The 25896-nt window shown below is 37.2% G+C and overlaps 1 protein-coding gene across 3 annotated transcripts in view; it reads right to left on the bottom strand.

The window, feature by feature from the left end:
* Positions 1-25896, bottom strand: part of LOC134648323 (pseudouridylate synthase RPUSD2-like) — a 625507-nt gene that overhangs the window by 18593 nt on the left and 581018 nt on the right. For 2 of the 3 annotated variants that reach the window (XM_063502825.1, XM_063502827.1), the window contains 3 exons: positions 10168-10255; positions 5795-6017; positions 301-388 (listed from right to left, as the gene is read on the bottom strand). In XM_063502825.1, the coding sequence (XP_063358895.1) occupies positions 301-388; positions 5795-6017; positions 10168-10255 (399 nt within the window). The remainder of the gene's footprint in view (positions 1-300; positions 389-5794; positions 6018-10167; positions 10256-25896) is intronic. The other variant, XM_063502826.1, reaches the window with a different exon arrangement.

Raw genomic sequence — 25896 nt, 5'->3', positions numbered from 1 at the left:
CGACAGTACGGCTGTGGGAATAATGAACGTTTAAAACACCTATTAGGTGTTCCGTAAAAGATTTTGTTCACGGAACACTTATGGGATAATTTCCGTCTTGCAAATTGGTTAAATGTCAATTGTCAATTTTGTGAAACAGGCGCCAGGCATAACAAAATGACCTTGTATAATCGCCGCCTAATCTAGGGCTGCCACAACACAACCTGTATAATTACGACTTTACTAGGGTTGCCTCAACATTCATTATTCCCACGCCATAATCCGGCGCGGCATAACATGGCTGTCTCAATTGCCACTTACGGGGATAGAGGCCGGTTTGTTGACGACCACGATATCCTCGTCGATATGTACGAGGGTGATCGGTTGGCTGGTCACCGGTACTTCGTGCCTGTAATGTGAGACAGGTCAGGCGGGGTTAGAGAACGAAACGCTGAGCGCGAACGCAAGTTCTGAGCGTTGACAACCCTATGCTCCTGTTGATTTAATTATTATTACTAATCCAAAAAAAATGTGTTTATTTATTGTGTTACTATTTATTTGATTATAGAAATTACAAAAAAAATGCTTTAACTTTACACATGAGAATGAAATATCTATTTGAAAAATATAAGAAATCTTTTAATTATTTTGAATCTAATTTTTATTATCTTTCAGGATATTGTTTCGAAAAATGTTTCATTATTAAAAATGTGTTGATTTAGTCTATTATATTTCTTGTAGTTTATGACTATAATCACATATATATTATCCAGAAAATCCATTAAGATGCACAAAAAGTAATAGACGATAGGTAATCATCATAAAATCCTAGATTATTACTTCGTACTTTATTAACTCTGCTTACTCAATGAAAGTACAGTAATATTTCAAGTTACAACTGTAATTGTGTTTTGCAATTGAATTATGTTTCCATCAATAAGTCTCATAAGTCATAATAGACCTAGACCTAGACCATTATAAGTTCTGCGCGCAATCAATAAATAGTTTTGTACTTTTTAACCGACTTCAAAAAAGAATGCAATTTTTCTTTTTCTACTCCAGCACTTAAATGTGTCAATTAAATGACTGACAGTGATATCTAAAGCAATGTCATTTGAATGCTTTGTCTATAGGCTCATAAGATGACTGCTAGCAGTCATCTTATGAGTATAATACAACTGCTTTATTTTTTTTAAAGATACAAGTTCCGATCATCTTGATTGAAAGAGGTATGTTTTCATTTACAATAATAACTCTTTTTTTTTTTAAATAATAACTCAATTTTTTTTAAATAATAACTCTTTTTTTTTAATAATAACTCTTTTTTTTTAATAATAACTCTTTTTTTTTGCTGCAGCTGTCATAGAAAAAGTAATGTATGCAACAGCTCATAATTGGTTCTTAAAATTCTCGGGTCTTTTTTTACAAAACTCGACTACGTCTCGTTTTGTAACTTCGACCCTTGAATTTTAAGAACCCTTATTATATCACTGTTGCATAAACTACTATTTCAATATACTTTTAAAGTTTTTAAACTCTAGCGTTTTTTACACATATGAAGTCGTAAGAACGGGTCTAATGCCACCAGGGGCCCGTTTCTCAAAAGCTTGTAACTTGTAATACATGTGGAAGTCCACTTTCTAACAAAAGCTGACAAAAAGTGACATCTGCTTGTATTACAAGTTACAAGCTTTTGAAAAACAGGCCCCAGCTGTAGTCATCTGTTATGGTCATCACGTCATGACGTTTCAGCTGGTGCAACTCAGCTGAAACGTCAGATAAGGTAAACAATGAAATTGAATCGCGTTAGACCCGTTCTAATAAAGCTTATTACTCCATAAAAGAATATCTACATGACTATGACGTATGACATAAACATTAATTATAACCATGACTAATGATATATTTTAATTTTATTTGAATTATATTTTATTGGATTTTAAATTTAAATGTATAATGTTAATAATAATTTTAACTGTAATTAATTTATTTTATAAAGGTAACATTTGCAAGACTAAATAAGGTTTTAGTTCTCTTTGACATTTGTATGCCAACCGGCAAAACATATAGCGCTCAAATGTAACCTAAGACTAGGGTTTGCAATCCGGATCCGAAATGTATGCAATTATCCGGATCTGGATCCGGATCCGCGGACCTTCCCATAAATTTCGGATCCGTCGTGCAAACCCTACCTAAGACCCATGTATACCTATGTTTTACAAAAAAATCACTAAATATGTTTTTTTTTCGTTCAAAACTTGCGTTCAATAAAGGATGTTAATGATATCGTACAAGGATAGGTGACAGGACAAGGAGCTTAAGTCGTTTGTCGTTCTCATGACATTTTCGTAAAAGTAGGACGAGAGCGAGATGGCAACAAATGAACATGCGTGGGTACAATGTGTCCTGACGATAATTGAGAATTCTAAAATGTACCTTATTACGTAACAATTATTAAAGTGGTAGTTCGGCCGAGATACATTTTTTTTCCTTTTTTCGTAAGATTTCGTAAGATAAAATTTAGCAATATTCTCAATATATCGTCTTGACAGCAATACAGGCCGATTGCAGATTCGGTTTTCGATAAATTTACCCTATATGTGTTGCAATCGAGATGCTATTATTGAAGTATATTAAGAGTAAATAAAACAAATATTGCAATACAATTTTGATGAAAATAAATTAGGTATAGGCTAAGTAAATAATTTGCAAATTACATAATCCAATCATAATACTTTAATTTACCAAAAGTAGGAATTTGTCTGAAAAAAATTGTTTTCATTATAAATATAATATACATTAACTGAAAAAATGTCACAGCTATCGAAAAACAACAGTGTTTTTTTTAGATCAATACCATTAACTTAAACAAAAGAAGTTTTTTTTACAAATGTTATTCGAATCATATGTTAGAAAAGAAAAATGTCAAATAATAGCAATATTGATAGCAATTACAAACACATTAGGCCACTGTTGTGCACTCGCATGCTCATTCGGTGCTCGGATTTATATAAATACTTACTTATCTATTTCTAGTATACGGTTCTTTACATACGCTCCCGTTTCGTTTGAAGCTTATTTTATAGAAGTTAAGGATTTATGTTGCAAAATCAGAAAAATAAGTAGGTACATTAATAGTCAGAACTTCATATTTTATAAGACCATAGAAACACTTAATTGTCAACGTTTTAAAATATGGTATTTATACGTCATATAAACATTTATTAAAAAAACAAGTGAGATTTTGATCCCACAGTAATAAATACTTAATCATTGAGATTCATTTCGACCCCACATTTTGAAACATTGATCATGAATTGGCTAACAAATCATTAACACTGACATTTTATTACACAAAGGACTTTCACAGACATAAAAGTGACAAAAATCACAACTTCAAATATTTTTTCAACTCATGCGTCATAAATCCCTAACCGGTTAACCACGCCATAATAATGTACACAAGTCAGAACATAAAATACGTTATTCAGAAGAAGATTAGTCTAAACAAGTACTGAATTGTGTTGGAATGTACATGTAGGTATGTCGTGTGAAGCCCGTGCATATATGTGCAAACTAACTGGAACTTTACACATTTATTCTGCAAACTAATGCACTTTTGCACATATATTGCGCATAGAAGGCTTTTTAAAGCTAAATAGCGGCGTATAGGTTTACAAGGGACAGTATTTAAGACAGAATAGTGGCGTAAACCTCTACAAGGAATAGCAATTCATACAAAATTCGGGGCTAAATATTTTTCTAAGGGTCGAGGCCATTACAAGATTAAAGAGACATTTTACCAACACCTTGGAACTTTCAAAGCATTCACTATAGATATATTTCTTTTGTTAAAGTTAATCTTTCTACAATCAGGGATATACTAGGGCACAAATGTCCCGCGACACGTATGACTGACTACGCCTGATATACTTACAGGCTGAAATTTTAGTCACCAGCCATACTCTGTGTAGTAAATTTGTAGGTCATACTGAATAACTTTTAATATGGGACTAATGCCGGAATCTCGAAAAGAAATTTAGCTGTCCCATAGAAATATCAGCGGCACCACCAAATATGAAACTGACAATTCTTTTTCACGAATACTTAACCTTTTCGACGCCGTGTCAAACACAAAAGCTGTCACGCTGACGGCACGTCACCGAAGTGTCAAAACTGAACTTTATGCATATGCACGTAGGTCTATGTTGCTCTATGGTGTGGTATGTGACCGATTAATCGGTCTTTGGCGTTGAACCAACGGTGCGGATATATCGGTCATTAACGTCCAAAAGGTTAAGAAACACACGTCGCGCTATGTTGTCAGACATGTCAAGTAAAGTTCGGCAACGTCGCGACACTTCACCCGACGTCGCTGGCAACATGTGTCGCGGGACATTTCTCGCCTAATGTATCCCTGGCTTTAGTAAGAAAATACAAGTAAATTCTGTCCTAAATATGGTCCAAATTTGTATCCAACGGGCTGCTGTTTATATTGTACACTGTTGTACAGTCAGCAGCAGAAGTTGCTGAGCGGGCGAGGTGTTCAAAATTACCTTGACATGCCCTTGTTCTCTCTACAATAAAGTCGTGTCAAGATCATTTTGAAAACCTCGCCCGCTTAGCAACTATTGCTGCTGACTGTACCATCGTTAACACTGTTAACTGTCCATCGGTGGACCTTATGCCTTTTGTAATAAGGTCCCCCGATGGACAGTTAAGAGTGTTGCTGTTTGTAAATTGTGCAGCCATTTGTAAATGTGCATTCTACAGCAGCAGCACCATTTGTATTCACTTAATCTAACCACGGAGGACGCGGGAATTCACAGTGCATCCTTCACTAGTTTAGGAAATAAATTATTTGGCCGAGTTGTATTTGCTTAAAGGGTGACTTTAGCTAGAATTGGCCGGGTTTGGGCCGAGGCGTCATTTAAATCACGTGATCACCAATCACCCGTCATAGAAAACGGAAGTGTTGGAAAGCGCGACCCTGAGGGGCTGCCGCGAGAACCGAAATTCGCAAATTGCGGGCATCTTTCTCTTTTACCCCAATGAAGGCGTAAAGAGTATTTAGAGTGACAGAGAAAAATGGCCGCAATTTGCAATTTTCGCTGTTATAGCCCTGGCCCCGTAGCCAACATGCCAATCGCTAACGCTCCGTAGCGAACGAAACGCAACTGTCACTGTCACACTAATATGGAAGAGTGATAGAGAGACACAAAGCGATTCGATGGCGAAGCGATAGCGATTGTCACCTTGGCTAGGCCGCCTGGACCGTTAATAGTCCTAGCGGTTACCTATATTTAAATAGTTCCTCATTTAGCACCCTCATATCTCTATCAGCACATCACGCGTGAGTTTTGCGCTTTAAAATCAGCCAAATAACATTTCCTAAACCATAAAAATATCCCTAAAGGTACATCCACATCGCTGTTAACTTTTGTGGGGTAACTGTTGAGCAACACTGTGCGACACCGCGACACCGCGCAACACGGCAACGTTAGGTTACTTACCTAAGTAGTTACTTACAGTAAGTACACGGCAACGTTAGGTTACTTACCTAAGTAGTTACTTACTGTAAGTAACTACTTAGGTAAGTAACCTAACGTTGCCGTGTTGCGCGGTGTTGCGGTGTCGCAACTTACTGTAAGTAACTACTTAGGTAAGTAACCTAACGTTGCCGTGTTACTTACTGTAAGTAACTACTTAGGTAAGTAACCTAACGTTGCCGTGTTGCGCGGTGTCACTCTACAAAAGTAAACAGCAATGTGAACGAACCTCAAACTATTACATTAAACAAGTTTTTAAATCTTACCTATGCACAACATTAGCGAGCAGATCATTATGCTTCAGCCTATAATCGGGATCCACCCTCTCATAGTTGACCGTCAGCGTGCCCGCTCGGATGCAGCGTTCGTACTCGGCCGCGGGGTGCGCGCGGAATTCGCGCGCGAACACGTCGAGGATCTTCTCGCCGACCCACCGGCCTTTTGTGAATGTGGTGAATGTGAAGTAGTAGGGGTATACTTTTCTGAGGCCTGGAAAGAAGGGACAACTTTATATAGCTGTTAAACTGAAATTAACACTTATAAAAATGGTCTGCCAGAACATATCACCAACCAAGTACCTATAGGTTTCTGTACAGGCCAGTACCCATTGACGTATAATATCTAAGGACGGGCTAATGGGGCACTAAAAATGGTACTAGTTCAGCGGTGTTACTCACGAATTCCAAGCCAATCGTGCAGTCTAACGCAACTAGTTGCGACCTAATTAGCGCGCGTAATACGAACTCGTCAACCAATCGCGCGCGTGATGCGAACTCATCAACCAATCGCATTGTAGCCATTTCACACCGCTGTACTGGCCCCTGTCATACCTCATTATTATTGCCCGTAAAGCCAGTCCCTAGATATCTATGTGAATGCCAGTACCTTAGAGCTAATATATTCTATTTATACTTAATTTCGACCCGCCCTGGTTTCGAACGGGTTACCTTCCTCTTGAATCACTCTATCTATTAAAAGAAACCGCATCAAAATCCGTTGCGTAGTTTTAAAGATCTAAGCATACATAGGGACAAACAGCGGGAAACGACTTTGTTTTATACTATGTAGTGATACGTATTAGTAGCGAAGCGTCCATTACTTGATTCCCAGAGGTTGAGTACATTTTCTAGAGCTCATGAAGAAAATTTAAGGAAAATTAGCTCCAGCTTGCCTAGAAATTTACTATACGCGCCGCTAGTGATACATGTTCACTGTTCAGTTATAAAATAAGTACAAAACCAAAACCGCCATACCGATTGAAGTCCGTTTCTTTTATACCCTCTCTTATGTAAACTGATGTACTACGATGTGACGTAAATAAATGTATTCTATTCTATTCTAATTTAAGTGTGAAATGTTTATTGATCGAACCTAAGCGGATTCCACCTTAAAATACACAAATCCGTCCACTAAATTAAATTCACCCTAACCCATTAAATCGGTTATAGCATAAATTTCAATCCACCCCATAAAAAGGCCCGCTCAAAAGTAACTCAAATGCAAATTAACTGAAAAACGGCATTGCAGTCCCATGACTCAACGAAAACCTGCCACTAGCCATTATTAAAAAGCCCCATTCTTCTCTATGACTCGGTAAAATTGTTAGGGTTCCGTTTAAGATTGAGAATCGATTTAATTTGACAGTTAAATGGGTTGGTGTCGGCGTAGAAAGCGTAATTTTAACTAATTTCCCCATCTCTGGTCCCTTTTCAAAGTTTATTATTGCTGCTAAAACGTTACGATTCTTTGTTTTGTACCTACATTATCGAAATTAACATTTGAAACGAGATATGCCTAGGTACATTTCAGGTCTTTTGGAGTAGAGGTCATATAAAAATGCGGCCAAATCCATCTGCGGAAAATTCGGTACATTATATATAGCGACTTTTGTTTGACTCCATTGTTTGAAAAAATTCAGTACCGGGAGCATTCCCTACTTTCTAATATTATGTCCTCTAGTTATATTCTGGAATAGGTACCTAGAAATATATAAGAATACATCCACATTTCTTATATTTTTCATGTATAATTGCATACTTATATTAGATATAAGTGACGCCTGTTAACCTTTGTGATGCCATGTCAATAGTAAAATTCGGAAACTTATTAATAAGTTTTTTTTTCAACCTTCGTCTAATGGATTTTTACAGCGCGCATATCAACTTATCAAGATATAAAAACTGCACGCCAAAGCGTTAGGTCGGTAAACTTTTTCGCTGTCGTGCTAAAATATTACTAATGGCCCATATCTCTAAAATGTGACTCCATTAAGTTATATTTTGTATAGGTAGGTACTTAGGTACCGATATGAAAATGTTTGGCCGAAATTATATTTGCCCGAAAAAGTTTTTTTGATGAAAAAAACATCGTGTAGCCTCCTCATAAACCTAACCTAAGCCCTCGCTTAGGTTAGGTTTATTTAGTGATTCTTCTAAAAAACTGACGGTTTTTGAAAAAAAAAAAACGCGTTCGTCCAAATCAAAATTTCACAACTATAAAATATCAGAAAAATAATGACTCGAAGTTGCGCTCGGTAAACCGATGCAAGTTCGATATTAAACTTGCGTGAGACATATTTTAAACTGTTTATACGACAACGGTTTCACCTTCTTGAATTTTTAGTCGCAAGTTATTGTCTATCACTACATAGTATAAAACAAAGTCGCTTCCCGCTGTCTATCTGTCCCTATGTATGCTTAGATTTTTAAAACTACGCAACGGATTTTTATGCGTTTTTTTTAATAGATAGATTCATGGAAGGTTTATGTACAATTTGTTAATCAGTGCGAAGCCGGGGCGGGTCGCTAGTATACATTATGAGGTACTGACACTAGTCGGATTTTGAGCCCTTTCCGGCTGGCATGCTTTACTCGTACGATCATCATAGCCTGCACGCATACCATACGAGAGCATACAAAGGCCACTGATAACGGAATAATCCAAACTGAGCGGTCTTAGGTATCTACAGTCTGTCCGTGAATGGGCAAACGTATGAAAGCCGACTACTGTGCAGAGCTGCGTCTGCAGTCTGAGCTAGCTCAAAATGGCTGCCACCGATTTGTCTGTCTGCATTTGTTGTGATTTAAGCTGTTACGCGTGTGACTGCATTTTGAAGCGGCCGAGACGTACTTGGCCATTCTATTCAAAGTACACTACAATTATATTTCTAAATTTTAAAGTGTTTATTGATTGCCAGATATTTTGGTGATAGATTGTGATAGAAAGATGGTGACAATTGATTTAATCCAAGCGCTGGTGGCCTAGCGGTAAGAGCGTGCGACTTGCAATCCGGAGGTCGCGGCTTCGAACCCCGGCTCGTACCAATGAGTTTTTCGGAACTTATGTACGAAATTATCATTTGATATTTAGCAGTCGCTTTTCGGTGAAGGAAAACATCGTGAGGAAACTGGAATAATCCCAATACGGGCCAAGTTTACCCTGTGGGTTGGAAGGTCAGATGGCAGTCGCTTTCGTAAAAACTAGTGCCCACGCCAATTACTGGGATTAGTTGCCAAGCGGACCCCAGGCTCCCATGAGCCGTGGCAAAATGCCGGGATAACGCGAGGAAGATGATGATGATTGATTTAATCCAAGCTATCGATCAAGCCAATCCTAAAGGTGATATCCGGATGTCGACTGTGGCAGCGTTAAGGTACCGTTCGGATTGAGAATACACCAGCATTACCGCTGCAGTATTGCAGCGCGACATTGCTGCCGCAAATGTCAATAGTCCAGTAACATCGATTTTGACATATAACAGACAGTGAATCCTGTGTCGAAAAGTCGAAATGTCGGAAATAAAGGTACACAGTAATGTTGCGCTGCAATACTGCAGCAGTAAAACTGGTGTAGTCTGAATCCGAATACTTTCACGTAAATGTAACCTTCATAAACAAGTTAACGATTGGCAACGTGCATGTGACTTCTACGTGCAAAACGCCTGTCATATCCGTTACAACGATTAGGTGAACGGTCGCGGTATAAAAACGCCCATTTTGTACCGCCACGCGTCAAGCTTTACCTCTGTCATTTTCTCCTCCTGACCCACTTACCCCAATCCAATTTATTGGACAGAAAGATTGGCAGATGAGACGTTAGAAATCGACGCCAATTGATTCGATATAACAGCGGTAATACTCTTCTTTTGAGTGTGCAAGGAAAGGGATGGATAGAGTTACAAGCGATTGTGCTATTCAATATAAAAGGAACTTTGTGACTACCACTAGTTTGGCACTGACATAAACGCTATCAAGAACGTAACTTACTTTTTATGCATCTCGGTCGTACTCGCATATTAATGCGAGCGAAATGTATAGAAAATAAATTACGTAGACGTTAGCTATGTGTCAGTTTTGACACTGTCAGTGACTCATGGTACGGGTACTAATAAGCAGATTGACTGTTGCAATTATTAACGTTTCTAATGTAGAATCCTCTAAAGGGGCGGGCACTAACTAACAGTCCGCCGGACGGTATCGGCCTGTCAGTTAGAACAAAAACTTGACAGTTCCGAACAACTGCATGACAGGCCGATACCGTCCGGCGGACTGTTAATCAGTGGGCCCCTTAAGTTACGTTAAACGTGCTTATTCGCGTGCGTTACTTAAGTCACTACAATTGTAGGTTAGGAAAGTGTTACCATTTTCGATGTAATAAGAAGTCTCGTTGTAACGGTCGTCCGTGAATCCCGGCCTTTTCGCCTTTAACGCCTTGGTCTCTAACTTTGCCTGTAACAAAAAAAACTTAGGTAAACAGTCATGTCAAACAAATATTTAGGACCTATAAAGTACTATACGGATATGGATGAGTTCTATGGAGGCCTCACTATTTGTAAGTACTGGTCCACACCCGAGTACGGGTTTAACCCTTTACCAAAAAAAATTTTTCAAAATAACAAACGAATGTCAGTCTAAAGGGGCCCACTGATTACCAGTCCCCCGGACGATATCAGTCTGTCAGTTGTTCGGAACTGTCACCTTTTGCGTTTAACTGACAGGCTGATATCGTCCGGCGAACTAGTAATTAGTGGGCCCCTTTACTCATCGAAAATAGAACACATGTGGAGAAAAAAATCTGATCAAATACATGTCTGTTTATTAATAATAAACAGACATGTATTTGATCAGATTTTTTTGTCAGGACTCCTGACTGACTGACTGACTGACTGACTGATTCATCAACGCAGAGCCGAAACTACAAAAGCTAGAAAGTTGAAATTTGCACACTAGGTTGCATTTATAAAGTGTACAAGAGATAAGAAGCGATTTTGAAAAATTCAACCCCTAAGGGGGTTAAAAAGGGGATGAAAGGTTGTATGGGGTTCAAGTTTTATTTTAAGCTAGGAATTTAAAACTTTGTAAAAATGTATTATATTAAAAAACAAGAAAAGTAATTTCAGTGTTTTCGAAAATTCATCCCCCAAGGTGGTGAAAAAGGGGTTGAAAATTTGTATGGAGATCAAATATTTTTGTGAGTGTGGGACTTGAAACTTTGTATATGGGTATATTATTATAAGACAGGAAAAGTAATTTCAACGTTTTTAAAAATTCATCCCCTAACAGGGTTAAAAAGGGGTTGAAAGTTTGAATCCATTACAATTGCTTTGAAACTTCTTAGAAAGGCATAACATAAGATAGCAAAATAACATTATTTAAACGTTATTAAAATTTTAACCCCTAAGGGGGTTAAAAAGGGGATGAATATATATAATACATCTATCTATCTAAGCATACATGGGGACAGACAGACAGCGGGAAGCGACTTTGTTTTATATGTACTATGTAATGATAGTGATGTTACGTATTTCGAATTGAATCGGTAATAAAGTACCTATAAATGCTTAAATCATCACACTCTTTTCATCACATTTCTCTTTACAGCGGTTGAAAGTTAAAGCCATAAGCGTAGTTTAATTTGCAGCATCTGCCCATGGCAGCAATGCTGAGTGCAATAACATTGTTGGCTCACGGATTAAAGGGTGATATTCGCAGGGGCTCGATTTGCGAACGTTGCAGACTTTTATTATCAAACATCGGGGTATTCGGTGCGGGAATGATTTCGTGTATTTATAACTTTGTTTATTGTAAAATAATTACCAAACTATGAATTAAACGTAGGTAGTAAGGTCCAAATGGGCTTAGAAATGTTAAATTAGTATCGTTTTTTAAAGTTTTTACCTGTTATTTGGCTAGTGTAAAACATTCCCGCATCGAAAACCCCGATGTATGTTTATTATTGCCCACTGACTGCCTTAAGGATGACTCACGTTAGACCGGGCCGTGTCCGGGCCGGAGCTTCCAGAGTTTCGTTTTCTATGGAAAGCATCACGTGATTACCGGTCATCTGTCATAGAAAAGTAAGTTCCGGAAGCTCGGGCCCGGATACGGCCCGGCCTAACGTGAGTCATCCTTTATAGTGGTTACATGTGTGTCAAAATGGAGTGTAATGTTTTTGCATATATTTCATAATTACAAGTAGGTGTTATTATAAGAAATCTCAGATATGTTACCATAAAAACCCGTTTTAAGTGAAAACTAAAACTAGCTTTTTCACCAAATCGCAAATCGCAATTCGGAAATCGCACTTTAGCTAAAAACGAGTTTTAACGGTAACATTCATGGTATAGAGCCCGTACCTTGACTCACTGACAGTGTCAAAACGGACATTTACGCTATCGAGAACGTAATTTACTTTCTATACATCTCGTTTGCACTAATATGCCAGTACGAGCGGCGTTTATGTCAGTGCCAAACTGATGGTAGCCGTACTGTAAACAATCAAAAAACCATATATTACTTTTTTGAGTCCTCCAATTTCCGTTAAGCGCGACACGGGAATAAATGAAAAGGCCGCTTGTTTCGTTTTTGGAACTTTTCTCATTTCGCAGCGGGCCCCGGCAGACGCAACTTTTTGTCTCGATTCTGATGACGCTCGGTCAGGGTGTCAGGGCACGCGAGTTTTTTAATCAATAAATTTTCGGTTGTCGACGTTTCGCAAAAAAGTTTCCGAACAAAGTAGGTATATTTGAAATCAGAGGTAGGGTGAAAACTCTTTATTTTGACGCTTTAGGTACCTATTTTCTGTATGTAGGTAAGGCATGACAGTTTTGAATGATTCAGGGTTAGATTCACTAGACATATTGACTGGGATATGAACCATGATTACCTTTTGTATTGTTACATTGTTTTGTAAGATGCATGTACTTAACTGCGTCGAAATATCGGGAGCTCGAAAAAGTAATCACGGTTCATATTCCGGTCAATATAAGTCTAGGTAAGGTATGTGTTTTAAATAAGTAATACATAGTTATTTGTTTCATAACAAAGGGTTTAGTTGTTGTTGAGCAAGCGAAAGATTCCAAAATTGAGCCACGAGCGTAGCGAGTGGTTCGTAAAGTGGAATCTTGAGCGTTGCGTGTATTTCAAGGCACGAATGAGGGTTATAAATGTGTGATGTGGTGAATAAGACTCTTTTAGACTATCTGGTGCCATTTTTTAATTAAATTCTACAAGTATCAATTAAATTTTTAGTAAGGTCTAAATTTGAAAATGGTCAATAGGTATGATTGTATTTTTTTTGCTTCAGTTAAAAAAAAAAAGTGACCAGAGCTTATCCAGTAGTAACTTTTATGTATGAGCATGTCAACGTTCTTATTTACGAGTAAAATGTCATAGATAAGTGTATTGCTTCTAATCGTTTCTATTACAGTCAAAGTTTTACCAAAGTTCGCCACAGAATACGGTCCATCATTTCATCGCACAATATTCGAACAGTCTTTTATTAGGTTTGGCGAATATTTCGCGGATTACTTTTCCATCAAAACTTGTTCATTGCGCTTATCTCCGATCTGGAGCTGGCGGCCGGGAAGTGACAACTTTGCTGTGATTTGTAGTTTTTTGTCCTCATTCATAAGCAAACCTTTGTTATGTTTAGGGTTCCGTACCTCAAAAGGAAAACAACGGAACCCTTATAGGATCACTGGTGCGTCCGTCTGTCTCTCTGTCCGGCCATTCCCCCCACCTCTTTATCTCCGAAACCACTGGTAAACAATTTTGAAAAAATACACAAAATAGTTCTTTACCTATAGATGACAGGAAAACCTATTAGAAATGTGCAGTCAAGCGTGAGTCGGATTTAGTACGGAACCCTTGGAACGTGAGTCCGGCTCGCACTTGGCCGGTTTTTTTTAATAGTATTGGTTTTCAAAATGGTGATGTAGTCTCGAGAATATTTTTTTTTGTTATTTGCTCATAGGTACCATAGGTTCAAAGAGCTGACTTTTTGAACAATTGTACCGCTTTTTTAGATCACAATACAGTTGCCAAAACTTTAATTAGCAATTTTGAGGATTTTCTCTAGTGATTTCATCGATTCGAGTGCTGATTTTTGACTTTCGCTCGATAGAAAAATATCACAAACATAGGTCTAAAAGGCACTTATCAAATTTCGAGACCTCTCACATCCATCTCGCCCACGCTTACGCCAGGCGTGTCCCACTCCGCAATTTCGTCGCTTTGCTACAGGTAGCTAAAAGTACATCCGTTCGGCCCCAATTTTGGGGAAAGCCATAAGCCGCGCGTGGCGCTGTCGCCACCTAGCGGCCATATCTGTGCTGATCGTAACAGACGCGTTTTGTTAGAGAGTGAGTCTTCTGTACTTAGTAGGTGAGGGTGGGGAGGGTCGACCAAACGAGATACATTTTTTTGCAATGGTAACACTCATTCATTCGTTCCTAACTTCACGTTCTGTCATGGCACTGTATCGGAAAAGTCAGTGGTTCAAAAATGGCGGACGGTCAAAGATTTTCTGCGTACTATATTCAATTTTCGGTAAGCTTTAACTGGATTTATTTTATAATATGAGATGGAAATGATGTTAGTCAGTATGCTTATTTTATTTGTTGTTTATTGAAGTGATGATTAACTTGGATTACATTGATATACGCGAACACACGTTTCGAGTACGGCACGTTTTATAATCTTACTGTGTATGGGGAGACTTTGTCTTTTTCTTCAGGGCAGATATGATTCCGGGATCATGTCACCCCCAAAGCGATCAAGTATACATTGTAATAAATTTACTTACAAAATGATTCATAGAGCTCTCATAAATATTTTATTTTCTTTAGTAAATCATGCCGCAAAAGTACGACTTATTTATTAAAGTACGGATTTAATGGCGTATAATTCAGTTTTTAATTATACAACCGACTCCGAACTCCAAAAACGGAATTATACCCGTGGCCTTTGAAAAGACTAACTAAAGTTGACATCAACATTTTACGAACTACCCGCACTTGGTCTTGTTTATCAAGTTAAACGTTTTACACACTCGGGCGACAAACAACACTTATAACGATATTTGGTTTTCAACCGGCGATATTTGTTTTTATGGATGAAATGCTATTTCAATGGCTTTCCGACCTTATGTACCTTATGTATAGAACCGACGGTCCATAGAAAGGATTTTAGGATTATGCAGCTCAAACACCGTCCTCGAAACGTGAGCAGTAAATTTCTAAACTTATTTATTATAGTAAACAATAACGACCAGAGATGGGTAAAAAATTTAAAATTGCTGTAGGTATCTGACGCTAAAAATACCTTCATAATAACTTTAAAAAATTTAGCTTGTTACAAGAAATTTTATGTTAATAACTTAGATTTTTGTTTTTTTTTAACTTTTTTTTGGTTCAAAAATAGATTCCCTATTTTATGTTGTTTTATGGATAATACGATTACATTGTTTTTTAAAAGTATAAGATTATGGATTAATATGTGTTTGATATCTTCATATATTAATTTTCTGTAGATAAAGTGAATAAATTAATGTAGATACTACTCTCGAAATATGACATTGCCGCTTAAAATCTTTTTACCAAGTGTCCCCAAATCTGGAAGACTTGATCCCTTCGGCTTAGACATCTGATTACCGGAAATACAACTTCAAAGCATGGAAGATGTAATATATATATGTTTGCTGTGTATTTTACAAATTATAGATGCATTGCTAATAGCGATCCGAGTTATATAATCAATGAGAATCTGGTATGGGGAGACATGGTAAAAATCTGTTTACCATGTGTCCCAAGAACCAGGGTCACTTGATCCCCCTAGGATCAAGGCTCCCGACCAGGGGTAAACAAGTCTCCCTTACATAGGGGACACATGGTAAAAGTCAACAGTATGGGTTTTCATTAAATAATGGTCTAATTTATTGCACAAATCTGTTCTAATTCAAACTATTAATGAAGAGATAAATTCTGAATCGTATGGTATATAAAGTTTTTCAATACTACAAATAGTTAAGAAAATGTATGCTAAAAACAAAAGGGGTGATCAACCCTCCCCAGTTTCCCCTACTATTATTTATTCTTTGCTTACGCTTAATAAGAGTGAGAGACGAACACGAACCTAGGGGGCCTTAAGAAACAAGTTTCACCTGAAATTTAATCATAATTTTCAGCAAATATGTCCATTCATCATTTAATCCGAGGTATCGTTCGCGCCTCGATTCAATCACACCAGGTAATATCGAGTTTTAATCACACAATTCATTCCGAGCCTGTGTAGCTATTCACTTTTATATACAATACAGGAGGACCACTTAACGTTGCAGCTTACTGTACAATATAAAAATTACGTAGATAATTTTTGTGTAGTAAAATGGATGAGTCCCAGTGAAACCGCTGGTTCGGAGTCCGAAAAAACTTAAAGCTAATTCTTAACTAAGTTATTTAATAACCTAACTAATAAACCTAATCAAATTAACTAGCCAAAAACCGGCCAAGTGCGAGTCGGACTCGCGCACGGAGGGTTCCGCACCATCAACAAAAAATAGAGCAAAACAAGCAAAAAAACGGTCACCCATCCAAGTACTGACCCCGCCCGACGCTGCTTAACTTCGGTCAAAAATCAATATTTCACTTGTGACTTTTGTATTGCTTTAAGACAATGGGTCCCATACAGATATTTGATCCTCAAAACAAAGCTGATCGACTGATACCATTCATAAAAAAATGTCAAATAGGTACCTACCCTATTCTTCTGAATAATATAATTGTTTTATTTTAGAAGAACTGGAGACAGAAAAGTAAGAAAAGAGTACTTTTACTCATAAGTGGCTTTTATGCCGTATTTTATGATAATGTCTTATACAAGGCATATGTGGAGTTATCTATGAAAAGGGACCGTATTGTCGATGGCGCTTACGCCATTATTAACGATGCTCCGATATAAATACAACGCTGTGCGGCGTTAGGTCCATCGACAATAAGGTCCCTTTTCATAGATAATGCCCTATATCTCTCCGTCCTAAAAGTAAGACAAACAAATGAAAGTATATAATAAGGAGCACATGATCTATACACTTTTCATCCGATCCACCTAATATTAATAAAAACCGGCCAAGTGCGAGTCGGACTCGCGCACGGAGGGTTCCGCACCATCAATAAAAATAGAGCAAAACAAGCAAAAAAACGGTCACCCATCCAAGTACTGACCCCGCCCGACGCTGCTTAACTTCGGTCAAAAATCACGTTTGTTGTATGGGAGCCCCACTTAAATCTTTATTTTATTCTGTTTTTAGTATTTGTTGTTATAGCGGCAACAGAAATACATCATCTGTGAAAATTTCAACTGTCTAGCTATCACGGTTCGTGAGATACAGCCTGGTGACAGACGGACGGACGGACGGACGGACGGACGGACAGCGGAGTCTTAGTAATAGGGTCCCGTTTTTACCCTTTGGGTACGGAACCCTAAAAACTTGGGGTATTATAATAAATACGAAAAGTTACAAGCCTTCGGGCAATTCGTATGAATAGAGTCTCATCGAGCTAAAGAGGAAAGGGGAACGTCGCTTCTCCATACAAACGTAGTTCCCTCTCTGGCTTTAATAGGTAATTGACATTATGCAAAATATTTTTGCAGAATTTGATGTGTATTAACCATAGCTATGCCTCTACGTTTGACTTTTTTCGATTTTTTGATTATTGTAAAAATTAGGGGCGAAAAACATTTCATACACATTTTTAAATGCTCCTAACTTTTATAATAATTAAAAATTCGAAATAATCCAACGTAGGGGCATAGCTGTGGGTGAAATACAACAAATTGTGTCAAAATACTTTCAATAATGACTGTTATCCAGAGAGGAAAATGAGGACTACGTTTGTATGAAAAGGCACCCGCGCGCCTTTTCATACATTTTCCCACACCCCCACTTTCGTCTTAATCCTCATTTCACTTCTAACTTTATTTTACCAAAATGTCGTATGTTGATGGGGTAAATGCATCAGTAAAGGCCTTTTGGGGTGTTTTATATGGAAGACATTTTGGGGCTAAACGATTAGAGTAAATCCGACGTTAGGGTAGCGTCTCGGATGTCTGGTTGAATGATTTGCGGAATTTGGAGTGGAATAGGGCGTTGTTTTTTAAAGTTGTCCCCTATACTTTTTTTTCAAATTTGGGTTTTTTATGTTATTTCTACTCAGAATCACGAGCTCTTTCTATCCTAATAGGAGAAAAAATGTGTCCCAAAATTTCCATAAATTTTTCGATATTTCCATTCCGCGACCGCCATACAAAGTCTATGAAAAATGGTGACGGAATGGAAATAAAAACCTTAGGACACTTTTTTTCTCCTCCTCCTCGTTACTTCCGTTTTTTGCCATTTGGCTACGGAACCCTAAAAACGCCCAATAAGGCGCGTTTTTAGGGTTCCGTAGCCAAATGGCAAAAAACGGAACCCTTATAGATTCGTCATGTCTGTCTGTCTGTCTGTCTGTCCGTCTGTCCGTCTGTCTGTCCGTCCGTATGTCACAGCCACTTTTCTCCGAAACTATAAGAACTATACTGTTGAAACTTGGTAAGTAGATGTATTCTGTGAACCGCATTAAGATTTTCACACAAAAATAGAAAAAAAACAATAAATTTTTGGGGTTCCCCATACTTCGAACTGAAACTCAAAAAATTTTTTTTCATCAAACCCATTATATTGAGGTTTCTAATATCATTTTTTTCTAAACTGAATAGTTTGCGCGAGAGACACTTCCAAAGTGGTAAAATGTGTGTCCCCCCCCCTGTAACTTTTAAAATAAGAGAATGATAAAACTAAAAAAAATATATGATGTACATTACCATGTAAACTTCCACCGAAAATTGGTTTGAACGAGATCTAGTAAGTAGTTTTTTTTTATACGTCATAAATCGCCTAAATACGGAACCCTTCATGGGCGAGTCCGACTCGCACTTGGCCGCTTTTATTGAATGGAGCCGGAACACGAGTAAGGCGGTAAAGGATCACATTAAACGGTTATGGCGCTGATGCGGATCCACGTGTAAGAAAGACAGCGCTATTTATACAGTGATGTCCTGCTCATATCATTTTTATAATAAAATAATGATCAGAAGAAGCTGGGGACAGATGGCGAAGGTATTTTAGTTTTTTTTAACTTTACTTTTTAAAACTAATTCACAGTTCTATTTATTGTATATGACACCGTAAGATTGTGAACCCGTTAGTTTATAATCTAACGTAGGTTAGGTTAGGTTAGATTATAATCGTAGCGAGATTATAATATGACGAGTGTTTACAATTTTACGGTGACATATACATATTATTTACAAGATGTTCTTGTGTTCGAGTATATAATGTAAATATGGTAGACTATACTTTAAACAGTATATAAAGAACGGTGTTTTAACTTCGCAAAGTGTTCAGCGGAAACACGTTTCGCGGAGTTTACACGAAATCGCGTATAAATCAGAGGCTAATCTAAACGCTTATATATAGCGCTTACCTAAAAGACAAGAATAAGGATGTTTATTTTATACCAAACCCACTTGTAAAGACTCTCTTTATTCTTTAAAAACTAATAAGAAAGTTGAATTTTATCTACGAGACTGAAAAAGGAATTTGATGAAAAATTTGCTGCAGGTTGGCTGATGAAATTGATTTTTAGGGTTCCGTAGCCAAAGAGTAAGTAAATCAGTTCTAGAACAACAAGTTCTAGAACAAACAGTATTTCCTTGCGTTTGCAAATTAAGTAGGTAGGTACCTATACCAAGAGCTCAAGCTATAATAGGTATGAACTTATAACTGAATGCAAGTGCTTTGAGAATAGAAGTAGAGCAGATACAGAGTAGGAGTGATTGTTATGAAACACACATTTTCACCCGACGTAAGTAAACAAACTTCATTCATTTCCCGTCTGCTACGGTCGGGTACAGTCGCCTACATCTTAAGAACAATTAATATAATGTACTTCAACGCTATTTGGACGCTGTATGAAAGACAATAAAAACTATTCATACCCTGGTCTATCGGGGGAAATTTTGGTTTGACGTCAATTAGTGCGAGGGCAAAAAAAATACTTTATAAATCGATATCGATAAAATTTTGGCATTTCATACGAGTTGATCTCAGTTGTTGGATATTTATAGTTGCAGTAATAAATATTTATTATATTTAATCATAATCATATCTTTATTGCGTTCACGTTGGTAAAAACAAATACAGATGAAACGTACAAAATTAAGGTACAACATGAGACAACCCTATCTGTTAGAAAGAGTCACCAGTTACAAGTTTATGAGCCTTTTATAAAATAGTTATTTATAACACTGCTGTTTCTGTAAATTTCAGGCTGCATAGTTACGAAGTGGCTGCAATAGTTTCATTAATTGCTCCGGCGGAATTTAGAAGTGCTTTCGAAAGTTTCGAACTCCAAATATTGACTTGGTTATAACATTTAAGAGGCAATTAATTTGGCTATAAATAGTTTATTTTCCAATAACAGAGACCTGAGGGCCTACTGCGAAAACCGAAAGTCGCAAATTGGGGGGATCTTTCTCTTTTACTCCAATGAAGGCGTAATTAGAGTGACAGAGCAAGATGCCCGCAATTTGCGAACTTCGATTTTTGTGGCCCTGTTGTTGTTAATGTTGTTATATGTGTTTTATTTAATAATATTACGCGTAGATCATCATTCAATCCCTACTAAGTAATACTATAAACGCGAAAGTAACTCTGTCTGACTGTCCGTTTGTCTGTCTGTATGTCCATCTGTCTGTTACCTCAGTTACCTGTTCACGCTTAGATATAATGAACCGATATAGATGGAATTTGGCATGGATATAGTTCGAAGACCGAGATAAGACATATCATAGTTCATAATAATCATCATGGCTTTGGTTTCACGCAGACGAGGTAGCTAGCAGAAGCTAGTATACAAATAAATATTAGGGAATTGATAAAAATGTGTGCTAATTTCTGGCCCCTATTCCTATTTCACGACGGTGACAAGTGCGACAATTGGCGATATCACTGTTGCTGACGTCTCAGGCTACGGTAACCGTTTACCATCGGACGGGTGGTGTGCTTGTTTGCCACCAAAATTTTAATAATAAAGTAACTCCATTTAGTATATTGCCAATAAATAAATACTTATTTTGCGAAGCTAATGACAATTGTCACAAGAAACACGACAGTTGTCACGAAATTCCGACACAGAACTCATTTCCTGTCAAGAATTACGAAAAATATTTTAAGTCTTGTGACAATTGACATAAACTTCGCAAGAGAAATACCTGTTTTTTTTTCGATATAATAAAGTTTTTTTTAAATAATACAATGATGGTCGCTAACAGGAATACCGCCCGCCCGATGGTAAGCGCTGACCGTAGCCCATGGATGCCTGTGACGTCAGCAGCAGTGATGTTTTACAATTGTCGCACCTGTTACCGTGCTGAAATAGGGGCCGGTGTACCTACGGGCCATTCCATTCCTCAAATACTTATTTTGCATGATATTAGAACAAATTTATTTTACAGTACATATGGAGCTACTTTTCCGCACTAGTGCATAAAATAGCACTTTTCGTGCGTATGTCGAAACTTTAAAGTGCCATATGTACTGTAAAACGTTGTTCGATACACGTGCGAATAGGTAATTCGCAACTCGTGTCGATTTAAAACACTCCCTTCGGTCGTGTTTTAATTTATCGCCACTCGTTTCGAATTTCCTCTTTTTCGCACTTGTATCGAAAATAACTATTGTATCTAAAATCCAACAGGTAAAAGCCCGCATCCAACAGGAAAACTTGAAAGGAAACTTCCATTTTTAAACAAACTTCACCGAGATCGACGTGAGCAAACATTTTTCATACACAATTTACGCGAAAAACGTTTTCTTGTCCAAAAATTGCCTTCAAACAGAGTATTAATGAACTTGAGTAAAACCAGGGATCAAGGGTCCTTGGTAATTGTATGGGTGGCTGAACTCTGGTGGTCGGTCGAGCATCGCAGTACATTAACTGTCGAGTGGGGACGACGACGCTGTGCCACTTCAAGACGCGTAATGTCTTTAAATTAGGTCGAAGACGTAGTGATGGGACGTGAGTAAGGAATATAATATCGATGTTTTTGTTTTTATGGAAAAAGAAAATATTATATGACTTGACTTGAAGCCACCGTGGATCAAAACCAACTCCGTGGGTAGTGCTCCGGGTAGTCCAGGGATTATGACCTCAGCAACAAATGCTAAATAGATTAGTTTAAATCCTTTATGGCTTTGTATATGACAACTAGTTTAAACTTTAGTTTTGGCAATACCTAGATACTAAATATTAATTTTCTTTGATAGCCATTGCGTTGCGATAAAGGAACGTGTTTGTTATTTTTTATTCAAACATAATTTTTATTTTTAAAGAACATGTAACAATTAAATCAAGAAGTAATACGAGGGACTCTACAGGTGGCCGCGATAAGTATAAGCAATTCACTAGAACGCTGCTTACGTAACGCTATATTTATTTCTCTTAAATGTCCTAGGAAGTCGACAGTTGACCATCCATATTCCATATACCTAATGTTTTTAAGTTTATGACAAATAATCAGACTGAAAATCCATTTTTTGCCTTTCGTACTACGTAGGTAAAATTATACAGTCAACGTAGTACATACACATCATATTCATATTCATATTTCTTTATTCATAAAATTACAAACTTTATATGTCAAAAATTTATACTTATAATTAGTCAATTTCAATTCATTAATATAATATTCATGAGTTACAGTAAAATAAAACACTATTATAATAATCAACATAATTCAAATAAATAAAATAAATTAAAAAATTAAATTACAATTAAACATCTTACTTATATTTACTTCACTCATAAATTTAACATTTCATATCTATTATGATTGTATCAGACAAGTCAACATTGTACCCTGACAGCATTATTAGACTAAGAATAAAGCGTAACACTTAAACAAGCAATATACCGTAACAATACTTAAAACTTTAAATATTAACTTAAGCATTTCAAATATCCACAAATGGTCATTGTTCGTGATTCTACGATATAACAAAAGAACGTTTACCTACCCAATTTTGTAAAACAATGACGTAATAGGAGCTGCTAGCAGGACAATGACTTGTCACATAACCAATATTTCAGCCTCAGTTGGTATAACCTATTTAATGAACACCCTTTTGTTTCCTATTCACTACCGTAAAATAAAGTTGAAAATAGCGAGTCATATTTTGACACGAGGGATGACGTAACAAATGAGAACAATAAAATATAATTTTCGTTTATTTTTTGTTTGGGGTTTAAAAAGCCATACACTTACATAAATTTATGCAAGGCGTATGTAACACCCATGGAGTAACATGCGTCCATACGCTACTGTGACCGCTTAACATCAGGCGGACCATGCTTGTTTGCAACCGACGTGGTATTAAAAAAAGAAGATATAATATGCCTCAAGGCCATAGTTCTTTTGTTCTAAAGCGTTTTCCGGCTCTTCCAGTCCCATCAAGTTTTTTTTAATTATTGCCAACATTTACGTAATAAAAACCTTTTATAGCTGGTCAACCAAATCTTGTCAGCAAAAAAAGGCACGAAATTCAAATTTTCTATGGGACGATATCCCTTCGCGCCTACATTTTTCAAATTTGCCGCCTTTTTCTACTGTCAAGATCTGGTTGACCAAGTATAATATACTATCAATATACCGCGAGTATTAAGGTGTATTCTAGTTCAGCAATAGGTTGTTTACGGTGGCCGCTGTCGATAAATCTCCGGGCGGCGAGTGCGCGCAATAAATAACAGAGTGGAGCTAGTTCCCGGCGGGTAGCCTGGATACACTTGCAGATGGTAACAAATTATTAAGTTCATGTTAGGCTTTTGGTATTGTTGTGGGTTATGTGAGCACAAACGATTAATGGAACGACTCAGATTAGGAGAGCATTTATGGACAATAGGTACACCTAAATAGAAGCGGACTTACTAATACTGACGGAATAAAATTAGGGGGAAATATTTAGATTACATTGTAAGACACAACTGAAAAAAAAAACATATTTAATTTTAATATCAGATTTTATATTGTATCGATGTATGGCTGAGTGAACAAAATGTAGGCGATATTGAAGAAGTAATAATATGTTGGTTTTATTACACTTGAAAAAATACTAATCTTCAAATTAAAAATACATATTAAATGTGACAACCGGAGCTGCATTAGGGCTTATTTAGACAGTGCGAGAACTCGCATGCGAGTTTCATTACATTGCGTCATTTGATCGGTCGGCGGAATTGATGTAACCTAAATGTAACTAAAATCGTATACGAGTTCGCGCGCCGTCTAAATCAGCCCTTACTGTTTCGACATTATTGCTACTGTCAATTTCCTTAATAAAATGAGTGGCGGATTGAACATTTTAATCGCGGCAGTAATTGGTCTGCGAAAGAAAGTAATGTCGCAACGTTAATGCAGCTGAATTTGCTATCCGAACGCCGCCATTATTTATTTTTTATGGACGTGTGCTACTCTGTTCGCATATGAATTAATAAAACCTGTTTAGTGTAACGCATTTTAATTAATATCTACATCTACATCGATTCTTACAAATAATTCGACTGTCCTAGTGTTTACTCCTAATGACTTTATCGATATCGTAATAACATCGCCGTGTCCCATCCCTACCCGGCTCGTTGTCATAAATTCGTGGCGCCCTCTACACGCCGTTCCGCGGGGATAATGAAAACGAAATGGCCGACCTCCGCCGCGGGCGCGAAAACTGGGGACTGCAAATTGCGGAGTGATTTTTGGGGCGTGAGGGCTAATGATGGGGCGTTTTTGTGGTTGCATTTCTTGGGTGTTGCTTTTGTTTTCTGATGAAGGGGAGAAAGGCTTTTTTCAAATGCATTTACTTGTGTCTGTTTTTGGAACTCCCTTTGACATTTTCTGTGATCTTTGACGTTGAGTAACTTTCGACGCGCACACGGCTTTTAGGAAGGCCATAATGAAGGCGTAAAGGAGATTTCAGCTTATTATTAATCTCTCATTTCGAGGTTTGCTCCATAAAAATAAAAAATACTTACACAAAAAACGATCTTTTCCAGACAATCTAGAGATATAGGTAGTGACCGTAACATGTCTGTTTCAATCACGTTGAAAATAGTTATTTTCCATACAAGTGCGAAAAAGAGGAAATTCGAAACGAGTGGCGATAAATTAAAACACGACCGAAGGGAGTGTTTTAAATCGACACGAGTTGCGAGTTACCTATTCGCACGTGTATCGAACAACGTTTTACAGTACATATGGCACTTTAAAGTTTCGACATACGCACGAAAAGTGCTATTTTACGCACTAGTGCAGAAAAGTAGCCCCATATGTACTGTAAATGACATTTGCTTTATCACGTAGACAGCGTCCAACATACGCCCGTTGGCGTCTAGATTGACATCCACTAAATATTTTATAATCGTATTCATATTGTATCGAACACAAGATTTGTTAGATGTATTTTCCGATATTTTTTTTTTCTTGTATAATAAATTCCGATCGTCTTTTTTCCCTGTATAAAAATTTCCGCACGCCTTTTTTCCCTATAGATATATTTCCTGGTATATTTTTTTTCTTGTATATATAAATCTGAACGCCTTCTTTCCGTATAGACATATTTTCCGATAGATTTATTTTCTTATACACAAATATCTGAACGCCTTCTTTCCCTGTATTTTTTTAACATAATGCAATATTTTATAGTCCTTAATTTTACTAGGGGACAAATTCCCGGCTGTCTTTTTTCCTGATCAGAAATTTTAAAATAGATATGATTCTTGATAGAAAATTATATAATATGTATTCGCATGTTCGCAATTTTGCCCGTTTACGTTACTACCTACTTACACTACAACATAAAAGTTGATACAGATGTAGTGCATAATTACTTTCCATCGTGTTTTATCGAAAAAGTTCGTATTTAGCGTGCTGTTTCAGTCAGCGTCCAAAGGCCCTGTTTCTAGAAAGCTTGTTAGTAAGTAGGTACCTAATATTACTTGCGG

Source organism: Cydia amplana, chromosome 5 (genome assembly GCF_948474715.1).
Source record: "Cydia amplana chromosome 5, ilCydAmpl1.1, whole genome shotgun sequence".
Lineage (NCBI taxonomy): Eukaryota > Metazoa > Arthropoda > Insecta > Lepidoptera > Tortricidae > Cydia > Cydia amplana.
Note: the sequence above shows the minus strand (reverse complement) of the source record. Positions and strands in the feature narration are given on the sequence as shown.